At 42.4% G+C, this 22,842-nt stretch overlaps 2 protein-coding genes across 2 annotated transcripts; one reads left to right on the top strand and one right to left on the bottom strand.

Moving 5' to 3' along the window:
- Nucleotides 1-533: 533 nt before the first annotated feature.
- Nucleotides 534-9,900, top strand: dpysl2a (dihydropyrimidinase like 2a). Its single transcript, XM_035166911.2, has 14 exons — nucleotides 534-883; nucleotides 3,943-4,031; nucleotides 4,388-4,572; nucleotides 4,743-4,907; nucleotides 5,184-5,245; nucleotides 5,396-5,476; nucleotides 5,568-5,636; nucleotides 5,716-5,836; nucleotides 5,918-6,074; nucleotides 6,315-6,456; nucleotides 6,578-6,748; nucleotides 7,441-7,620; nucleotides 7,711-7,897; nucleotides 7,988-9,900. Exons 1-14 carry the CDS (start codon nucleotides 842-844, stop codon nucleotides 8,077-8,079), a joined length of 1,743 nt encoding a protein of 580 aa, XP_035022802.1. The 5' UTR covers nucleotides 534-841; the 3' UTR covers nucleotides 8,080-9,900.
- Nucleotides 9,901-12,870: 2,970 nt separating this feature from the next.
- On the bottom strand, nucleotides 12,871-22,109 carry adra1aa (adrenoceptor alpha 1Aa). Its single transcript, XM_035165108.2, has 3 exons — nucleotides 21,888-22,109; nucleotides 17,243-18,727; nucleotides 12,871-14,036 (listed from the first exon to the last, which is right to left on the bottom strand). Exons 2-3 carry the CDS (start codon nucleotides 18,138-18,140, stop codon nucleotides 13,483-13,485), a joined length of 1,452 nt encoding a protein of 483 aa, XP_035020999.1. The 5' UTR covers nucleotides 18,141-18,727; nucleotides 21,888-22,109; the 3' UTR covers nucleotides 12,871-13,482.
- Between the last annotated feature and the right edge of the window lie 733 nt (nucleotides 22,110-22,842).

Raw genomic sequence — 22,842 nt, 5'->3', positions numbered from 1 at the left:
TCTGCAACTTTCGTAGTTAAGTCACAGAAAACATTTGTTCATACTTTCTTCTACATACACATTACACAAATGCAAATTCTGCCATTACAGGATGTAATTATAACAGGGGTCAGGATGTAATTGTTGGAGTGATCATGATGAAATTGTTGCAGTGGTCATGATGTAATTGTTGCAGTGATCATGATGTAATTGTTGCAGTGGTCAGGATGTAATTGTTGCAGTGGTCAGGATGTAATTGTTGCAGTGGTCATGATGTAATTGTTGCAGTGGTCATGATGTAATTGTTGCAGTGGTCAGGATGTAATTGTTGCAGTGGTCAGGATGTAATTGTTGCAGTGATCAGGATGTAATTGTTGCAGTGGTCAGGATGTAATTGTTGCAGTGGTCAGGATGTAATTGTTGCAGTGATCAGGATGTAATCATTGCAGTGGTCAGGAGCCTGTAGACGCAGTAAGTAAGATGAAGAGATGATGTTGAACCACAGACTTTATATAAAGTGTTTTCATCTCACGCAAGAGGAGCCTGGCGCTGTGCAGGGCGGGGCAGTGCGCATGCGCGGTACCTCTGTGGCCCTTCTCGTCTTGGTGGCTGTCCTGTCTTCAGGGACCTTCTCCAGCTGTACATTCAAACAAAGCTCTCTCCGGCGACCGCACATCTGCTCACCCAGGATTATTTGTCGGGCTGTTCTGTGCAAACCTCGCTCACTGTCGTCGGGAGCCGCCCGGGGCGTCGACCGGCCAACAAGCAGCAGCATCCATTCATCCTTTCAGGGGCAGCTGAGCTTTTCCAGGCGAGCTAGCTAGCGTTAGCCGAGCGAGCGGCAGGGGACAGCGGTGCTAAAATGTCGGGTTACCAAGGAAAGAAGAACATCCCAAGAATCACAGTGAGTATGGTTGGATCACTTTGGGAATTACTCATCAAATGTATCATTCAGTGATTTGTATTTCAACGTCAAACGCCTCAAGATTAGAGCAGCAGCTAGCCAGTGATTAGCTGACGTTTCCATTCATTTCCACCGAGCCTGTCACCGGCAGCAGCAGCGGCAGCAGCAGATCCCCACACTGTCAGCATGGCACGAACAATGAGACACACACACTGCATCCCTCTGTTTAAAGTGTAGATATGAGTTTTCTTTATAATTAGCTCTCACATCCGTGCTCTCCTCATCTCCATCCAAGGGTGGAGTCCTCGTATTCCTGCACTTTACTGTCATCTCCTCATCTTTCATGCTCTCGGTTTCTCCTGCCTCCTTCAGCCCCCCAATCCTGCAGCCAGGACCAGCTCGGATTATTTAACCCTGATCGTGTGAAATACTCTTTTAAACGTTGATTTGAGGATCTGTCGTGTGTGTGTGTGTGCGTGTGCGTGTGCGTGTGCGTGTGTGTGTGTGCGTGCTGCAGCCTTTAAACCAGAAAGCACAGTATCGACAGTAGAGATGCCGTGATGGTTATTAGAAGTAAACCCTCTTTGGTAAAGTAGGTCATTGGACAGCACCCATCCAAACCGTGTTTTTTCCCTCTAAGCTTTCATCATGCAGCTGCTATAACCAGATAGTTCAGACACATCTCAGCAGCCGCTGTAACTGTGATCATTGGACGGCACAGAGCTGTCTTGTGAAGCGTGCTGGTCTGGTTCTGTACACACAGTCATGGAGGTAGTTGTCACATGTCACAGGTCAAGGCAGGGTTGTAAACATGCAGCCCTGACATCACAGACACAACATGCAGACAGCAGGAACCTCAGGCGCCCAGACACACACAGTCACAGACACGCACCTCTTACCAGGGAGGAAGGAAGCAGGTAGTTTCACTCACTGCAGACATTTTCACAAAACACCAAGATTAGGCTCTGTCCCTGAATAATAGTTACTGTATTTGTGTCAAGGATGTCCTCTTTTTCTTTATTGATTTCAATTTACTGTACTGTCATATCTACACATGTAGAAATGGTCAATTTATTAATAAGCATTATGGCAAAAACATATAAATTATGATTACATTTATTAATCGTTTAGATCAGTTTAAAAAACAGTCATAATGAGCACACTTCTTTTTGTGTCTTATTGTTGAAGATTATTTAGTTGCTGACTTTTAATGTTTTATAGACCATTTAAACAAAATAGTAAAGAATGCATTAAATGAGTGTGAAAAAAATCCCCAGTTGCAGCAGTTCGTCAATGTAATGATGATAATTCTGGAAAAGTATTATATTCTGTGAGTCAAGATGACAATGACGCGTTCCCGTTATTTCGTTCACCCTGTTTGGAAAGATGTCTCCGACATCCAGGACTTGGTTGTAGATACCTGAAGACGTTTGACCTCACATCTCAGAGGCTTCTTCATACTCCTTCAGATCTCAGAAGAGGCTTCCTGAATGAGAAGTGAAACATCTTCAAGTATCTACAACGAGTCCCTGTTGACCTTTTCTTGAATTTGTCCATCCTGTTTATATTAATGAGCAGATGCAAAGAAGTATAAACTACATCCTCCAAAAGGAAGTTGAAGGAATCCGTACCTCCCTGAAACCCTTTTAACAAAAAGTGAACAAAATAACCTTCATGAAAGTCAGATCTGTTGCAGGACAGTTGTAATCAATTAGAGCCGAAACGATTAGTCGATTAATCGATTAGTTGATCGACAGAAAAAAATGAACTATTTTGGTAATGGAGTAATTTTTCAACAAAAAATCGTGAATAAATATATAATCCATTCTGATTTATGCTTTCCTTTGTCCAATATCATAGTAAATTAATTAATTTTGGATATTTGGACTTTTGGTTGAATGATTTTTTTGAAGACGTCATGTTTGTCGATGAAGTTGTGATGGGCATTTCTTTTACATTTGTAATAGACTACATCCAGTGGACCCAGAGGCTCCAGGCTGTGAATTGCATGGAAAGTTTAACTGCAAGCCTACGACTCCGGATGGACATTTACTTAGCAAAATGGACACCTGTTATAATGTATCTGTTAAAATTAACATTCTGTTGACATTTGACTGGACAAGCTGGATTGAATATGAAACTATGTGAACCCATTGGGATAACCCTTCTGCCATTTGTGTTTTCTTTTTATTTGGTCTACACTTGTAATATTGTATGACATGTTGTGTGAGACTCACTGTCAAGGAACTTGTTCTAATAAAAGTTAAAAAAAAAAAAAAAAGTAATAGACTACATGATAAATCAGTTAATTGAAAAAAATTATTAATCGATAATGAAAACAATTGTTAGTTGCAGTCGTGTATTAGACTTAATTGATTTACTTCCGTTTATAGAATAGCCTACGCTGCTTGACACTTAGCCCTTTACTCAGTACATTGATTTTTTTTTTGCAATCACTTCGGTTTTATAATTTGAGTTTACAGGATCTATTTTTACAGCAGAGACGTGTGTAGGTCTATATATCCTCTATGTTCTCTTATATACGCAGGGACTTTACGACTACAGCTATTTTTGCAAAATGAGAGCCTGTTTGATCGAAGGAATATGACGACCTCAGCGCACTCATCGCTGAGCACTCAGGTACAGAGAGGACACAAGGTTATATGACCCCATTATAGGAGAGTAATGGCCTGAGAGATCAGGCCAGTCAGCCAAGACTTGTATACATAATGCATTCCTTCAGTCTGCGTCCACCCATCATGAAAATGAGAAACAGAGTGACTGCTGCAGTAAAACACTTGTGACTTCGTTAGCTCTCTGTACTGTCCTCAGAGACCTCAGGAAGCCTGTAGGAGAAGTAGGCCAACGCACTACACTCTTCTTTCATCTCATACAGGTGGAGCTCATGTGACACTCAACACTTTATTTGAAGGTTTTGATCAAGAATAGCTTCCTCTCTTAAAATGACATATCTATTATATGTGCATAAATCACATATAGGATAACTAATCACTAAAAAAAAAATTATGCTAAATGTGAATGTTGTCTCCTTGTTTCAGAGCGATCGTCTCCTCATCAAAGGAGCGAAGATCGTGAACGATGACCAATCCTTCTTGGCTGATATCTACATGGAAGATGGAGTCATCAAGTAAGTTCAATTTAAAGATTAATTGTTAAGATTAACTAAGTTTTTATATTAGCAACTCAAGTTGGCTCCTGGCTCTCGTTGTCTTTCCAGGTTGACATCTTTATGACACCTCTTTATTTCTGTTTTGCGTCAGTCACGCTTTAAAAAAACGCTATCAAAATACCCACTCCCCCATATTTTCCTGTTGTATTCTCACAGAGGCTCACTCAGAAATTTTATGTGCATTTTATCAGGGGGCTGGCAGAAAATGTCTGGAGCAACTGACTGACGCGACTTCAGCGCATGTCTGAAAGCCGCTTTAGTGTTTATCTTGTTCTCTTGAGTAATTTGTGTGTTTTGTCATTTTTCTTTTACAGGCAAATCGGAGACAACCTCATTGTTCCTGGGGGAGTTAAGATCATAGAGGCTCATGGGAGAATGGTGATGCCTGGGGGTATTGACGTGCACACCCGGTTCCAGATGCCCGACCGAGGCATGGTGTCGGCAGATGACTTCTACCAGGGCACCCGGGCGGCCCTGGCTGGGGGAACAACCATGATCGGTATCTATCATATCAGACAGATTTCCACATGTTTTCAACCCGTTTAAAAGCACAGTAAACCCTCTTGCAGGGTTTATAACACTGCAGATGTACAAGCCGTCAAGCATATGATTTAATTAAGCAGTCGGTTTATGCACATTAAATCTAACCTGTTTATTTGTGTTGTGTAGTCGACCATGTGTTGCCGGAGCCTGGTGTCGGTCTGGTTGCTGCCTTCAAGCAGTGGAGGGAGTGGGCTGACAGCAAGTCCTGCTGTGACTACTCTCTGCATGTGGACATCACTGACTGGAACAAAGGCACTCAGGAAGATATGGAGGCCCTGGTGAAGGATCATGGTATGTGGTCAATGGCCTACCTTTCCACATGCAGTTTAAAATCACTGACTTACCTGCTGCTTTTACTGGTACAGTAGAAAGGGTTTGTTAGGCACTGCATGGGGGAAACATCAACACATCCTCACTGAGTGAATCATTAAACAGTAACTCAATATTACGGCTCTGTCATTTTTTATCCTTTTGATTTAACTTTTCTCTTTCACTCTGGGTTTTCCCCTCTTTTGCTCTCTTTATTCCACCTTCGGCTGTTCTCTCTCATTCGTTTTCTGTCTTCAGGTGTCAACTCTTTCCTGGTCTATTTGGCCTATAAGGATGTTTTCCAACTTTCTGACTCTCAGGTATGCTTGGCTTCTAGCTAATATTGCAGGGATCTCTGCTCTGTCATCTGTCAGTGAATATGGGAGCATATATGTTTACTAGGATGTTAAATGTCTTTGGTGTTGAAACCCGACCTCTGAGCTGATGAGCGTATGTTATATTTTCTTTAGATCTACGAGGTGTTCAGTGTCATCAGAGATCTCGGAGCCATTGCACAGGTGCATGCTGAGAACGGAGACATCATTGCAGAGGTAACAAAACTACTGACAAAGTTGGGTCAGTTTTATTTTCATTATTTTATTTAAAATTTGAGCTCATACTGTTTTTGTGGGGATGTTTCAGGAGCAGCGACGTATTTTAGAGCTGGGGATCACTGGCCCTGAAGGTCACGTGCTCAGCCGCCCAGAGGAGGTGAGTCAGAGGACTGTAGCTAAAAAAGAAAAGAGAGAGCTGGAGTGGTGATGATGAATCTGACTGTGTGTGTCTGCAGGTGGAGGCCGAGGCAGTCAATCGCTCTGTCACCATAGCCAATCAGACCAACTGCCCCCTCTACATCACCAAGGTGATGAGCAAGAGCGCCGCTGATGTCATTGCTCTCGCCAGGAAAAGGGGTAAGAAGAGACACTTTGAACTTTCTCACTGTCCCGACACACTTCTACTTCACACTGACACCAGCCTGTCGTCTCCCATAGGTGCCGTGGTGTATGGAGAGCCCATATCTGCCAGTTTGGGCACAGATGGTACCCATTATTGGAGCAAGAACTGGGCCAAGGCAGCAACCTATGTCACCTCTCCACCACTCAGCCCTGATCCCACCACCCCCGACTACCTCAACTCCTTGTTATCATGGTAGGCGCTCTGTGACAGGACCTATAAATGGCAGGAACACAGTTTGACATGTGTGACTGGTTTAGGAAGCATTTTTATTTTTACCCAGCTGTAGCTCTTTTTGTGACATCTCATTAGGAGATGTCCTTTGTGGAGAAGGGATGCTGAAGTGGCACTTAAAGTGGCACTTTTTACAAACTGTAAAAAGATGATAGTGTAATTTTTTAAGGTTATCCTTAATTTTCTTTCTCTCTTATCTAGCGGGGACTTGCAGGTGACTGGCAGTGCTCACTGCACTTTCCAGACTTCTCAGCGTGCAGTAGGAAAAGATGACTTCACCCTAATCCCAGAGGGCACCAACGGCACCGAGGAGAGGATGTCCCTAATCTGGGACAAATGTGTGGTGAGCTAATTTCGCACATTCCAAAAAGTCCTATCACGAAGAACTTTAGAGCAAATGACCCTGTAAACCTTTTGTGTCTGTTGAGATGCTTGTATGTGATCACTTGTCCCGTCCCCAAAAGGTGACTGGCAAGATGGATGAGAACCAGTTTGTGGCAGTGACCAGCACAAACGCAGCCAAGATCTTCAACCTGTACCCCCGCAAGGGCCACATCGCTGTGGGGTCTGACGCTGACCTCGTGCTGTGGGACCCAGATGTCATCAAGATCATCTCAGCTAAGAGTCATAACCTGGTCAGTCACATGTTGGGACTTTATTCTTGAAACTATACGTAGTGGGCGGCAATTCACTTTTCATATTATAACTCTACGGCAGCTCTGTTAAGAAGAGAGGCATGGTAGCAGTTTAAGGTTTTAGCACTTTATTACAATAGCAACAACAGATTTAGTAAGATAACCTAATAATACAGAATGCAGGTGAAAAGCAGCTTCAAAGTTTACTGTACAGTGCAACCAGAGTTGACTAAAGTGCTGTATGATTACATAACATAAAGAGAAGTAAGGCCTGTGAAAACAAGTGGGCCTTCACTTTACCCTTAAATATGTCTACAAAAATGGGAACACTTAATTATACATGGTGAACTGTTCCAAATCTCTGGAGCAGCTAATCAGAGGAAGTAAGAGATATATATAGTTATATATTTTTTTTTTAACCATTTAAAAGTAAACTTATTCTGAGGAACTGCAAGTATAATCTTATATAATGTAATTTGTTCTAGATTTTTTAAATGTAAATTACAGTAAGCAGTGTCCTGTTGGAGCAGGTAAAACAAGAACAGATGTGTTGCTATATCTTTGTCAAATATTTATGAAAATATATTTAAACCATCCTTCCTTTTTATTGAACATATTTATATCAAAATGTATCAGAAAAACACAATTTATGCTAAACACGTAATAAGACACACTATGCGTTCATCTTTCAGGCTGTGGAGTACAACATCTTCGAGGGCACAGAGCTGCGTGGAGGTCCGTCTGTGGTGATCAGCCAGGGCAAGATTGTGTTGGAGGAGGGCAACCTTCACACCACTGAAGGCTGTGGGCGCTACATCAGCCGCAAACCTTTCCCTGACAACGTGTACAAGAGGATAAAGGCTCGCAGCAGGGTGAGTCCCAGCAGACGCCATCATGCAGAGGAACTCAACTCTAACAGTATAGGGAGCTGGTTGGTCTGATGTATTTTCCTGCATGTGTAGCTCACAGAGTTGCGAGGAGTACCCAGGGGCCAGTACGACGGGCCGGTGTGCGAAGTGACAATGTCTCCCAAGGTCCTGTCCACAGTCTCCTCGGTGAAGACCTCCCCTGCCAAGCAGCAGCAGCCGCAACAGCAGACCACTCAACAGCCGATGCGCAACCTTCACCAGTCTGGATTCAGCCTGTCAGGTGAGTCGAGTCAAAGCACAGGTTCCGTGGTCCTCTGTCGCAACTCGAAGTTTGAAGTTATATCGTACTCTATCTTAATGGTTTTTTTAGGTGCCCAAGTTGACGACAACATCCCTCGTCGCAGCACTCAGCGCATCGTGGCTCCTCCTGGTGGAAAAGCCAACATCACCAACCTCGGCTAATTTCGTCCCAAGACTGAGTGCAGGGCCACACGGGACAAGAGGCCACTGTCGCATGACATCTGGTCTCCTCTGACTCCTCCCCCTCTGCACTCCACCCATAATCACTCCATCCATTCTTATTCACACACTACCACCACTTCACCTCGTTCAAAAAAAAAAAAAAAGAAAAGAAAGCATTATTTCCATTCCATCTTTCCTGCCATATTCCAGTCTTCAAGGAAAGATCAAGTGAATTGAAACAGCTTTTTTAAAGCCCAGTTTGATTATTGATGGAGGTAATTTGTTTACATTTGTTTGCATTTGTTGTATAATTTCTTGCTGTACATGTTTGAGCTGTCGAGTTGCTCCTTTGGCTCAGAACGTTGACAGAAAAGTTGACCTAAGAAGCGGTCGATTCCAAGATCAGGCAACTTAGAAACAGTCGTTTACAGTTTCTCTTCTTGCTTATTTCCAAGATATGAACAAGAATGTGCTGGTGGTCGTGTAGCACCATCACCTTTTATCTGAAAGTAAAACCTCCACTCTCCGTGTTGTAACGCTGCTCCGCTGCTGTTCCAGTAGTCAAATGTGACATCGTTAATACAAAAATCCCCAAAATACTAATGAAAGATTAGACCCTAGAATATTGTTTTTACATCTCTGACGTTTGCAGTATGAGCTGAACAATTCACTTTGGTCTTCCTTTTGATGATATAGTTGCACTTTCTTCATTTCTTTATTTTGTTTAAAATTGATGTTTTATGTTTTTATGAAGTTGTTTAGTTTTTTTTTTGAATATGCTGAATGCACTGAAAGGAAAAGAAAGGGTATTTTAGAGTTAAACCACTCATTCAGTTTCAGCCTGAATATGGGAATAGGGAGGAGAAATGGCTGCACATTATATTTTGTCTGAGAATCATAAACCCCCCACCTCCACCTCATTTTATTGTTTTCCTCATGTTTGTGAAAAGGTTGTCAGGCCAAGCTTCCAATAATCAGAGCGGTGTATATTGTTGAGAATGCAGACGGGCACTAAGATGAAGCTGGATTTGCAGACAACCTCTCTGCACCTGGTGCTATTAGACCATCGCTGTATACGTGCAGATGATGTTCACACACACACACACACACACACACAAACAACAGTGGTGTAAGCTTTGTAATAACAGCAGCCAGGGTACGAGCCACCCCTTTACTAGTATTCACAGAATTTGTTTTTGCACTAAATGGTAAACCTGTATGTGAGCTTGCAACTTTTTTGTTTGTGTTTGGATATTTGTTGAGTTGAACTCCTTGCTTGCCTCCTCTGTAAGATATTGACAGCACACTGTATCTATGAAGGCCTCTTTAAGGAAGTGGAACCGCGATCTCTCGAGACCTGATGAAAAATGCTCCAGTATGTGTATGAAATCCCTCACAGTGTGCAGATAGTGTGTCCACTGTTCTCGGTGTTAGTGTTGTGAATGAATTATACCCAGTTGTTCTTTCCTTCCCCTCTAAGACACCAGAGCCACTCAAGGTCGTTAACTATATTCACCGAATAAACCACGGGTCGTCAGTACTGTAAAACACTGGATTCTCTCTTCCTCATTGCCTTGTCAAGTGTAGGTTTTGTATGCCAAGCTATAATGTGAAGTGATTGACATTTGGGGACGTTTCATGGTGATGGTTGTTGAGTTGTGATGTTCAGCACTGTTGTTGCCCCTCTCCCTGCAAGTGTGATACTCTCTCAGAAGTGTATGTTTTGTAGGTTACAAGGGTTTCGGGGGGAAATCGTTGGTCCTGTCAGCATTTGACCCTATCTGTGTTGACTTCAGTGGATTAAAATAATAAAAAATTAAACTAATGCCACTTGTTTTAATACAAACTGTTAAACCATATAGAATTTAAGTGAAACATTTTATCCTGTGATTATTGTTGAATAGAAAAGATTCCTGGAAAAAACTAATCTGTGGATTGTTAAGGAGAACACAGAGGTAATACACGTTTTACATGTTTGCATATTCTGGCGACCCACTACACAACTTTTTAACAGCAGGATTGAAAAGTACATTTACTCAAGTACTTTACTCAAGTAGTATTACAGAGGTACTTGCTCTTGCATTTTCTATTTTATCCTACTGCAATTTTGGCATCATATATTTCCAACACATATAAATGTATAGTTTGGTGTAGAAGTACATTGAAGAATTTCCATTTTGAACTATTTTCTCAAAAGACATTTTCAGACCTAAATGAAGCGATTCTTTTACATACTTCAGGGGAAATTGTCAAGGACTTCGACATGTGAGTATTTTTACATTGTGGCTTAACTACTTTGACTTCGTCCATCCCTGATTAAAAGATTCTCTTGGATCACCAAAAGCAATTAATTGGATTTAGTTCATTAGAGGTTTAGTAAACAAACTAATTTGCACAGTCCCCTCCAAGATCCTTCTTAAGAATCTAAACATTTAGGAGCAGATCAGTTAATTATTTGACAGAGTAAAGTGTATCATCCAAGCAGTGGATGAGGTAAGTGCAGAGAGACACTAGGTGGAGGCACAGAGTCGTGATGTGGAGCCTCGGCCAGAGAGGAACATTCTGTTGTTCCATCTCTTTAGTCACTTCATCTGTGGGGGACGCCTCCGGTAAAATGAACTGATGGAGAGAAGGACTACATCACAGTGAGTGCACACATCAACAGAAGTTCCGTGATTAGTTGGAATGAAGCTCCCCTGGCTGTTGGATACTTGTACAATTAGGAGTTAATATGATGAGTGCACTGATGAAACCAGAGAGGGGGAATCCTACAATGTCAACGTCCACTGACAAGAGCTTTAGAAAGACAAGAAGAAACAAAGCTTCGGGACGACTCAGCTAAAATAAATCCTCTCTGGGGAAGAGTTCAAACATGAGTCACCGGCAGTGCTTTCAATCAACTGTGACACAGACACCACTTTAGTAAGAGCAAGAGTCCTCAGAGAGGTGATCTGCCATCACTTCAGCATCATCGTGAACACTTGTTTATGACTGTGTACATTTATGATCAAATGTGAATGTGTAGAATCTTAAGTAGATAAGAAATAACAGGCTGAAACCAGAGGCACCTCAAGTGAAGGAAATCAGGATTGGAGAAACCTCAAAAAATTGAGTTCGTAAATCACAGGTTTGGAAACAGTTTGATAAAATATGGAACAAGATACAGAAAACAAACATTATTCAGGAATAAAAACCGAAACAAAATAGCCGATAGCTTTACTTTGGGATACTTTGGGATAGCTTTACTTTGTGTTAGCCAAACCTAACACAAAACTACCTAATGCAAACCTAATTATTTATCCCTCCTTTCCCTTTTTTCATTTTTATATCTAATAAATAATAATAAACTTTATTTATATAGCACAAGTTTACAAAGTGCTTCACAAGCATAAAAACAGAAAAAGTGCACACACACACAAAAATATATATGATATATAGGAAAAGGAGAAATCTCTCTTTTTTCTTTTCTTTTGGTTAATTTGGTTTTTATTATTTTTCATGTATCCCTACTTGCAGATGTATCACAATAGCTACTGTTATACATTTTAAAAAATGTATTGTTATTCTGGGATGTAGGGACTGTGGTGATTTACAGTGATCGTTGTAAAGCTTAGTGATACCATCTTTCTTCCTTTCTTTCTCTCGCCTATGGAGAAGCAACTGTGAGGGATCAGGCTCAAGCGTCTAAAAAATGCGACTGTGGAGAATCAGGGATTGTGGGTTCAGTTTCCATCCATCAGAACAAATGCATCACAAAAGAATACAGAGGAGGTGTAGATTATACACTTAGAATCTCACTGTGAATACATCAAATCAGGGAATGCTAGTGAAACACGGGAGCGCTGTTCTTGCTCTGCTCCAGTCTATACCTGCCTCCTGCAGGGCTGCATATCAGATTATGGGATTCATTACAGCTATTGCATTTGGAAGATGATATATCTTGATGAAACTTGGTGCATAGGTATTTGCAGCCCAAGTAGAGGGACGGGTGAATTAGCTTGTCTGGGCCATCTGTAGTTTATTGCTGCGGCGGCTTTAGCTCCTCTCCTAATGGCATCCGTGCACAGATGGAGTGATTTACAGGTTCACAGACACACCAGTCGCAGATACAGACAAAGCACAGCGCACTGCCCCCCATGGGAGAGCTGTCGAATTCACTTCTACCTCTGAACTTAATGCGCTGAAGGAGGATGTTGGTTTAATGATGTCGACTGTATGCCCCTCTCTCTCAGACTCACAAAGGGAGTACATCTGGGTCCTACAGAGGTTGTAGCCAAGGGAAAATAAATCAATACGGCTGCTAGAGGTTGTCCTCTTGCCCTTTGATGCATCTGCGTAAACAGAGAGACACTGCGGTCTTGAACTCACAGTAAACACGCTCAGTTTGACCCTTTTTGCACTTGCAAACACGGCACAGATCTTTAGGGAGGCCGTGATAAAGATTCTGCGTGCTCCGAGCGCGGATGGTGACTTAAAAAGACAGAAACGCAAGGAGTGTGCGGCCTGAGAGAAGAATGTCTGAGACTGTTACTTAACTTGACATCTCTAAATCTAGAGGATTTTTTAAGAGGCTTGGGGGCCGGTCAGGATTGAGGTCAGCGACCACAAGGTCAGTTAAAATTCCGGTACATTAAGACATCCATCTGGCACTGCTCGGAGGTAGACGCAACTGTGGGAATGTGGATGGATGAACGAGAAAGTTTGGAGGGGCCGTATATTTAGTGAATCAGCCCCCTCACAAAAAATTATGAAACACCAGCAAAGAGTTTTTTTTAAATGAGCCCATGTTAGGAATTTGTCATACAAATTTATTGTAATGTGACATGGAAGCACACAGCGTCTCAGGAACAGAGTTATAGGCAAACGACGGGAGCACCACAGACCAGCACTTTTTTGTAACATTTGGTGAAATCATGCAATATATATAAAACTTTGCTATTCACATTTTTATACATTTTAAATGGCTCCTCTGTGATATAAACATGTAAACATCCAGGAATATTTTGGTCCTCTTAAAAATTCACAGCTTCTCCATATGGTTCTTTAAATTTGGTCCACATCAGTAAGCGAGTGCTCACAGGGTCGTTTCCAAAACTGAGTAGACATTGGCTTTGCCATTAGGATTTAAAAGAAGACATTTTAGTTCAGTGATAAGCTGCGTGTTGCAGTAGTTTGTCTTTAAGACAGCCTTCTTCTTGAAGAGGAAACATATAGTGCTTATGATATTTCTTTGGAAGATTTTCTCACATCAAGCAAAAATCACAGAATGATATCAAGGCAGTGACATTAAAAATGTTAAACGTCAAAGCAGCAGTTGTGATGTCAACAGGATAAAAAGGATATATATTCTCTTCTGTGACATTGAAAGTGGAGTCGTTACTAATGGATGAAGGATTACAGCGGTTACACAGACTCTCCTTTTTCCGACAAGGACAGTTGGTGGATTTTAATGGTGGGAAGGTTTCCGGCAGGGGGGGGCTGGGCACAGTCTGACTCCTGCGGGGGGGTCCCGCTGCTGAGGATGCAGCAGCAGGTTTGGTGGAAGCTCTTGCTGCAGAGTTTGGCCACTTTAGCCCTGCCCGCCGTGGCCGGTCCCGAGCCGCTCGCGGAGCCTCGAGAAAAGACCCTCCAGTCCCTGCTGTCCTTGGAGGAAGGGGTCCTGGACAAGGCCATGGAAGAGGAGGGGCTGAGCTGACAGGGAGCCGCCCTGCTGTCTGGGCCCAGCGTGAGGGGCTTGCTGTGACCTTGTGGTTGACTCTGACCTGCACTCAGATGTTGATGCTGTGGTCTGGGAGTCCTTCTTAAACAGCGACCTCCAAGTAAACTCTGGAAAGCTTTCTTAAACTCCTGGTTGGAGCACGGGTAGATGATGGGGTTGATGCAGCTGTTGAAGTAGCCGAGCCAGAAGGTGATCTTGAACACTGTGTCAGAAGGTCTGTATGCAGGGAATATGGAGCCTGAAGGAACATCAGATACACAAGTCAGATACGACTGAAACATGAAATGTGATGTCAGAAATTAAGGGTCTAAAGATAAAGTCATAATGTGCCACACTGTTTACCCCTGAAACTCCAAAAGTGTTTCGTGGACTCAAACACTTCACTGTATTCGACATTGTGATCTGGTGAATTTAAATGTGGTTTTATAAGGAGGCTGTACTCAGAGGTGTGAGTACCATTCTACTTTACTATAGAATAAGGCAAGACAAAAACCTCGACGTTCCAGTGGTGCTGTTGCAAATATCAATAGATCCCTAAAGTCACCAGGATTCAATCTCTGGGGCCATGAGCATACAAAAAAGACAGACAGCTATCCAACAGCTATTTTAGATATTTGAGTCTGAATTAAAACAATAAAGTAATGAACCAAACGAACAGTTTCATTTTTTGAGATCCAGTTACTTTTTTGACTATCTACTCCATATGTCATTGCTCTCATTAACATCCACTGAAGACCATTAATCTTTAATTGATTTATCCAGTTCCCATAAACCAAAGCTCCCTGCTTGCCTCCAAGGTTGAAAGTATTGTTAAAACTGGCTCCATAAATTGTGCTGCTTGTGATTAGAGGAAGCATTCACAGAGTGTGAGCGGGATCCTTGATGAAGAAGCAGAGAAAAAGGCTTGACGGGCACATTACGTGCAGGCCTGTTGTGACTCTTCACATATCCTGTGGCTGCCAGTGAAACATTAAAATTATTAAATGGCTGCAATCTATCTATCTATCTATCTATCTTAGTTTGTCTGTCATCTATCTTCGGAGGTAGAATGGGGGAGATTCTTGTCTCTCGAAATCCTTTATTGGACGAGCTGCTGGAGACATTCAAACGTGGGCTTTTGAAAAATGAGACCATGACATCGAGATGGATAGATAGACGAGGTGCAGGAGTTTGAGAGAAAATTATTTTGTGCCTGACTGTGCAGCTCATATGTTTTATTCCCAGCGGTGCCAAAAAACCGCAGGTAGCCTTGACACATTCACTTTTGAGCCAAAAAAGAAAGCTACAAACGTACAAACTGTGTAACTTCAGTTTTGCAATGCTACCTCTAAATATAACTTTAACTTTGGGTTGGGAGCGTTACATGACAATTCTGGAACCATGTCAAAGTCTGTTGGATTTGTTTGATTGTAGGTTTTGATCAAACAGCAACAACATGATACATTCATGGGAGAGGAACTGGTGGGAAAAACTTGTCTGTTGCCGCTTTTAAACATCTTAGTGCTAACTTCATTTTAAAGCAGCATAATTTGGTTTTTGGTCATTTGCGGCAGGTAGAACAATCTGGAAACTCTACACTTGGCTTGTTGACTCATCCTGCAGCCGTATTACACAAGGGGAAAGCTGAAAGAGTGAACCAGAATGTGAGGGAGATTTGGTTGAGGGACATAAAACCAAACAGTGATCTGATCATAGCAGAACTGAGCGGTTTAACTGGTCACCCTTGTGTTGTGGAGAACAAGTGTATACAAAGTTGTGTCAGTATACTGTAATATCGCTGCTAGTTGTGGTCAGGGGCAAAGTTCTGACAGAAAAAAAACATGGTACAAAGTTAGTATTTATTTATTAACTCCGTGTCTGTTTGTTTGTTTATTTGTTAGCAGGATTACGCAAAAAATCCACAACCAATTTTGACAAAACGTGGTAGAGGGGTGGGGTCTTAGCCTGTGAAGAACCCATTCAATTTTGATGTAGATGCAAGATTAAGGGGCCAGATCCAGGCTTTATTAAATTATGTAAAATCATTTAGGGTTATCAGACCACTTCTTTTATTTCTTTTATATATTCTGTTTGGCCTTGGAAGAGGTTTTGCGCTATTTCTGGGTACTTCCTATACCTTTATTTGATAGTGATGCAAAAGAGAGGACAGGACAAAATACACAGTTCAAGGTTATGGTCAGTGTTTTAAAATCTTACGGCACAAGGGCAGTCAAACATTTATACGATAGCTTCATACTTTATTATAGTCTCTGAGAAGAGCTACTAAAATGCCAACTACTCTTTTTAAGATGTTTTGAAATGATCAATTTCCGATGATTTCTCTAATGGCAAAGTACTGTGTACTCCAATAAACCAAACAAGAAAATCGTGAGTTATCTGGTGCTATATATGTCAAAACCCTGATTCACTGCTAAACCTGTCATTGTCCTCAGACATATGAGGCAGCGGTATGCAGCCCGACACCAGCATTAGTAAGGGAGCATTGGTAAGCTGAGGCTTTTCGTCATTTCCCCACTCAGGAAAGAACTCGGACGATTGGTAGCGGCTAAATTTACAAGCATGAGAGCATGGAATAAATAAATACCCAGAGGGATTTTTGACGTTTTACCCCTAGCTCATATTTACTTGGTTCAGATTTCCTTCTCTCATTCCCTCCACATTGACACCAACGTATAAATTGCATGTGTGGTTGGCAAGCTGTGTCATTCCCCCCCCAAGCTTGTCTCTATCAGGCTGGGTAGTGTTCTAAAGGGGAACATCCTGGTCGAACACCAGTGTGATGTGTTTGCTCTGTCATCCCATGACAGGCATCGTAATGAAGTGAGTTAGCGACAAAGGACAGAGGGGAAGGGGCAGAGTAACGGCTTGATACTTAGTTCAAGGGTCTTGGTTTAAAATATATATTGGTCTGAAATCCTGTGGTTATGTTTACAGACAGGGGAGCACTGGAGCCCGTCACGGATCTAAAAGATTTATTGAGCCTATTTATAGGACGTCTACCTGGCCGAGTCAAAGCGTTTACTACGCTGCTCGAGAGGCCACTCAACGGCCAACCATCCAGTCTCTGAATGGTAGTAGCTTCAGTGTGCTACCACAGAACAGCCATTCAATTAAATTAGCCAGCGCTTAAAAACCTGTCAGCGGCATACGTTGATGAAAAGATTGGAAGAAATTAATTAATGCTTATGGTTTTCAGTCTTGGTGCCAAGCTAAGATAACCAACCCTTCATAATTATCAGACGTGTGGTATCTATCCTCTGATCTAACTCACAGCAATTATAGAACCATTCCCATACCACTGTAAACATATTATAAAAATTATATTCATATGAGTCGTATGCTTTCATGTGTTTCACTATTGTGTTCTAGCAAATGCTACAGATGTCTTGAACACCATATTGCTCAATCAAGAATCACATATAATATAAACATGGTGATACTCACCTATGGGTAGCACCAGGAAAAAGGGCAGCCAGCATAACACGAAGCAGCCCACCACGATGCCCAAGGTCTTTGCAGCTTTCTTCTCACGTGAGAACTTGAGCAGTCTCAGTGCAAAGTGTGTGCGGTTGCGAAGGGCCTCGTCCTCTGTCACGGTCGCGTTGCCTCTGTGTATCCTGAGTATCACCCGCTCCGAATCGGACTTCTCAGTCTTGTGGCCCTCCCGCAGGCCCTGGCTCTCTCTGTGAGCGACCACATAGACCCGACAGTACATGGCCAGTATGATGGTGAGAGGGAGGTAGAAGGAGCCCACAGCAGAGAAGATAGCGTAGGCAGGCTCCTCTGTGATCTTGCAGATGGACTCGTCCTCCGGAGCAGGCTCTTTCCAGCCAAACAAAGGTCCGATAGATATGATGATAGATAGCACCCACAGCAGCATCACCGCCAGCAGAGCCCTGCGTTTTGTCATGATGGCTGGATAACGCAGAGGATAACTGACTCCAATGTAGCGGTCCACAGAGATCACACAGAGGCTCATGATGGAGGCAGTGCAGCAGAGCACATCCACAGCTGCCCAAACATTACAGAAGACCCGTCCAAAAACCCAACGATCCAGGATCTCAAAAAGGGCAGAGAAGGGTAGTACAGTGGAGCTCAGCAGCAAATCTGCCACCGCCAGATTAACTATGAAATAATGTGTGACCGTCCGCAGGTGTCGGTGACAAGCTACAGAGAGGATTACCAGGATGTTTCCCACAATTCCAAACACAATGAGGACACCAAGGATCAAGCCCAAAGTCACAGCCTTGACAATGTTGAGCTCTGGGACGAAAACATCGCTGCAGTTGGAGCAGTTCTGTGTCAGAGGAGCTGGGGTCATGATGTCCATGACAGGAACCATCTGCTCCAATTCTACAATGATGCTTGACACTGTTCTGTGCGGCAAAGGTAGGCCGATACACACACCTAGCTAAGTTCACCACAGCAGAAAGGGGACATCATGGAATTCTCATAAAATCCATTAAAGTAATGGTCACATTAAGTCAGTCTTGTCAAAAAAAATTTGAAAAATGCTGCCTCTGGCAAATGAGCCATTACATTAGAGATGCATCAAAGAAAAATAAAACTGCAGGACGCATGCAAAAACACTGAGAAAGAAGTATAATATATGCAGACAAAACCTAGAAGGCTGAAATCAGTGAATCCATCTAGAAAATGTTTAAATGTATTATGCAGCTGCTCTGAAAAAACAGTTGCATGATGGGATAGATGGTTGTAATCACATCTGGACAAACCCTCGCCTGTTCTCTGAACCAAAAACTGCAGCTCGGGCACAAAATTAGAGTTAATTTGCTCAGAACTTGGAGCCAGAAACTACTTTTCTGGGTTGGATGGTTGGTGACCAGTCGGCAGCTTCCTCCTGTTGAACGCAGGGGGGCATTTTCAGCTTGAACTCAGCCAGATGGATACAGCAACAATGTCCAGAGCCTTTGAAAAGAGAGACAAAAGAATCTGCTTTAAGAGAATTGGATCATCTCATACATGAAAACACAACGGCATTAATCCTTATTTTTTTTAAGTGTTTTTTCGTTTCCATGTTAGATGGACTCAGACCCATCAAGACTGTGGGTAAAAGACAACGTCTGAGTCACAGTTGCTGTCAGATTAATGTGACCGCATGCAGCCTCATCCTCCGCTTATTGACTAAACACAATGTGAGGTTGAGGAATAAAGAAACTGATAGCAGGACTGACGAGGTGCCTGTTTCACTGAATTGTCTGAGAGACGTAGCACAATTTAGACTCTACATGGCATTGAGCCAAATCAGAATAGCTGGAGAAAAAGTCAACAGTGTAAAATGTGGTGCGAATATGATCTTCAATTGACCTTCACCGAGATGAGTCTAACCTCACTTAATCTCTCTTTAGACAAACCAATATCTACACACTACAGCCTCCACGCAGCTGGAGGTCAAAACAATACACAGTTAGATTTGACATGACTTAATACTGCAAAAAGGGGACAAAGACAAGCTAGATTAACACAATCTACCGACCAATGGCCAGGACATAGGGTGTAGCTTATGTCTTAAATTCATTTTTGTACATACTAATCAAATACGACCATAGTCAACGCATCTCCACTTCCTCCCATTATCCAGAAATACAGCTAAAATAAGCCTGATACGAAAGCTGCCGTCTCCCGTTTGGAGTCAGATCCACCCACTCAACCAATCACGAGTCAGTCTCAGCTGTCAATCATGACATTTCACCTTATTTTTATTGCATTAGATTACTGATTAAAACAAAAAAAAATTGAGAACATTTTTTTCAACATTCATTTTTGACTTTTTAGATTGGTCCACATCGGACATGACAGTGGGATCAACCTTCTCATCTATCTCTGTCAGGGAATGTGAATATTTCCCAAAAAGCCGTACTGCACCATTAACATGTGTCAAGCCAGATTAATGGGCTCTTTCCAGTGTGTTTATATATACGATCAGTTAAATGAGAGAGTGAGTTGCTCAGTTGAATTTCTAAGTGATTCCATTGAGCACCGCTCTGCCACCATTTTGGCCTGAATTTTTCCCTCCGACTCTGATGCATTGAATTGATTTCATTTGGAATGCTTCTTCCTTTGACTTCAAAACAATGTCTTAGTGCCACGCAAACTCCTTCACTTTGACAGATGTGGAATAAATCCTGTCTGTGCAGATTACTGGCATTTGTAATGTGGATGTTGCTTAACTGAATGTAGATTAGATGGGACTAGTAAAAGTAGTGCGCCCATGTTGATGGTTTTTCGGATTTTGCTAAGCTGCTTTATTTATTAAAAGTTCATCTGAGTTGCCCTCTTTTCTTCTTTTATCTCTCTTCTATCCATCTTTCTACAAAAACAGTGCAAAGGACTATGTAAAGACATCGGCGTGGGGAAAAGCATTATGCAGTCTCCTCCCGTCTTTAGCCCCTTCCCCCCCTCCATTGTTTCACACTATTAACCAATGGATGACCTTTTCCTCTGCGGCCCACAACCCCCTGCTCCACGCTGGATGTACAGCTGTTTAACATTTCGGTCGTGAGCGTTATGTGTCTGAGCTGGCACGGCGTGACGAAGCCTGCATGCAGCAGCCATCATAAAGCAGCACCTGAGAGCTTCTTCCACCCCCACAAGTAGAGGAAAGGGGTGGGGGGGCTGATGCCTCTAAGTTAATTATGAAAGTAAGAGTTACATGTTTATCCACAGGGGCATTACAGGAACTCATTACATCATCATTACTTTGCACTGTTGAAAAGATAAAGTTACCTGCAGTGCCAGTAAGATGAAGATATGATATTTGTGGCTCCCCTGCGACTCTATTACACTAGAGTCTGGGAGTTGGAATTGAATTGCTTATTAATCATCATGTTTATCCTCTTGACTGTTTAATCTAAAAAAAACATTTCAGACAACAGAAAGACATTTTAGTTAAGAGTTGATAGGGAGGTTTCCAATGAGCCTAACAAAACATTCAATCATTCAGCTCATATAACAAACCTTAAACTCCCGATTTAAACTATTTTTTTACAGCTTCGGATAAAAGACCTGTTGATTTCACTAAACTGCAGTATGAGCTGGAGGATTATGGGATTTCAGCTGGGATGGATATAGATCCAGGTGGCCCACTGGTCCTTGTCCAGCACTGATCTGTTTAATATTCATACAGAGTCTCACACATCTACAGTGGGGGTTGCCCAGAGAAAGAACAGACATACAGAAGGGCAGCGGGGAGCAGGAGCGTAGTTTGCTCACTGGCATGAACACTATTTGTCTTCGCTTACTTTTCAATTCGCTATTAAATACATGTCCTCAACTACAGAATAGTCAATCAATCAATGAAATTGTATTTGTATGGCCCATATTCACAAATCACAATTTGTCTCATAGGGCTTAATAATCTGCGTACACAGGGTTGCGTGATCTTGGCTGTTTTCCAGGCAGACACTGAACAGTGTGTGGATGTGCAGCTGCAGCTGAGGGTGTCCACAGTGATGTGGAGGGCAGCCTCTCTGTGTCGGCAATTTTGTAATTGGTCAGGAGAAAACATCCATTGTGGCTTAGATGTAATCTCAGCCTCTTCTCTGTGTGTTGGGGTAACTCTCAGCTGCACAGCTAAAGGCTCCCTGACAGAAAGTGACACCCACCTCAGTGAAATGACAGAGACGGGTGCTTGTAGACACTTGTTAAGCTCAAATGTCCCTGGAGACCTCCTAGTGCATTTCTCTGTTTATGATCATCTATCGGGATTTTTAGGATTAATAAACTAGGGAGAGATTTTAAAGCAACAGGAATAGCTTTGTATAAAACATCTATTTATAGATCAGTCCAGTGTTAGTATTTTACAGGCAACTCCAGATTGGACAATTATAGATGTGCATAAATAATGTGACTCATCAACTTTACAGTTTATAACCCAAAGATAGATTTGAAATATAAATTAAATCAACATCAGTTTCGGATGAGGCTTAAATTCGGTAAAAAACCCTTCTAATCTCTCCACTACACGCACAGCACAAGAAGTATAAAGAGAGAGACAAAACCCATTCACGATCCACTTCATAAGAGCGTCACTTAAAGGTGTGAAATCTAAAAATGTTCCCACACTTACCCAACTTTCAGCTGGATCCTCACACCGCGACAGCCGCTCTCCGGAGCCGCACATGGAGCCGTGGCCGCTGACGCGCACCGGGGGGACGGTGCGGTTCTGCTGAGGGGACGAGCCCGGCGCGCTCCTCTCCATCACGGACACATCCCGCAGGTGCTCCGAGTCTCCTCCTCGTGTGCGGAGCGCGGAGCAGCAAATGACTCACTGGTTCCTCCTCTACCACCTTCACTCCTCCTTTACCCCCACCCCCCCACCCTCACATCACCCCACTTCTCACTCCGGCATCAGACCCCTCCCGTGCGTCATCACGACCCGTCACTGTCTCGCCCTAAAGGACTTTTCCTTTCTGAGGTGTTTCCTTAACGAGCGTCACTTGTCAAACTGCAGGAGAGACAGTGGCTGCAGATGTTTATTCTCTTGTTTCAGAACAGTCGCTCCTTCACTCAGTAAACCGGATTATCTCAGCTGCCTGCAGCTGTGTCCCTCTATTATCCATTCAGAATCTGCTGAATACTTTCTGTCTCACTTCCAACAATTTATTTGAATGGTTTTCTTAGTTTACTTACTGAAGTAAAGGAAATGATTCTTTCTCCTATAACAGTTTTGTCATGTGAGAGTCGGTCAGAAATTGACAGTGTCAAGTGTATAATGGGTACCAATGAAATGCTGAGTAAAATTACTTTATTTTACAGCCCACATACCCAGTTATTGTTTTATGATCTGATGCTATAACAGGACCTATAAAGCCAATGCCTGTGTTTTATCATAATCTAAATAAAGATACAGATCATTATTTTTTAGTTGTAAAAGTAAACCTTCCTTCCAAAGCTTAGCCCAACACTTTGTCCTCCAACAACAGCAATACTGTTTACTACAGTAGTATGAGAAAGATTAACCTTAGCTCTATTTTCTACAGTTAAATACCACAAAATACCCAGCAAAAGTACCATAAAACTAA

Source organism: Hippoglossus stenolepis, chromosome 9 (assembly GCF_022539355.2).
Source record: "Hippoglossus stenolepis isolate QCI-W04-F060 chromosome 9, HSTE1.2, whole genome shotgun sequence".
NCBI classification, from domain to species: Eukaryota; Metazoa; Chordata; class Actinopteri; order Pleuronectiformes; family Pleuronectidae; genus Hippoglossus; species Hippoglossus stenolepis.
The sequence above is the reverse complement of the archived record's forward strand: the minus strand, read 5'-3'. Positions and strand labels throughout refer to the sequence as shown.

Excerpts from the sequence above, each read along its gene's own strand:
- adra1aa (XM_035165108.2), bottom strand. The coding sequence starts at position 18,140 with ATGGTTCCTGTCATGGACATCATGACCCCAGCTCCTCTGACACAGAAC. Across the intron at positions 14,037-17,242 it reads TTTCCTGGTGCTACCCATAG|GCTCCATATTCCCTGCATAC; the intron begins GTGAGTATCACC and ends ATGTTCCTTCAG.
- dpysl2a (XM_035166911.2), top strand. The coding sequence starts at position 842 with ATGTCGGGTTACCAAGGAAAGAAGAACATCCCAAGAATCACA. Across the intron at positions 5,246-5,395 it reads TCCAACTTTCTGACTCTCAG|ATCTACGAGGTGTTCAGTGT; the intron begins GTATGCTTGGCT and ends TATTTTCTTTAG. Across the intron at positions 5,837-5,917 it reads TGCTCTCGCCAGGAAAAGGG|GTGCCGTGGTGTATGGAGAG; the intron begins GTAAGAAGAGAC and ends CGTCTCCCATAG.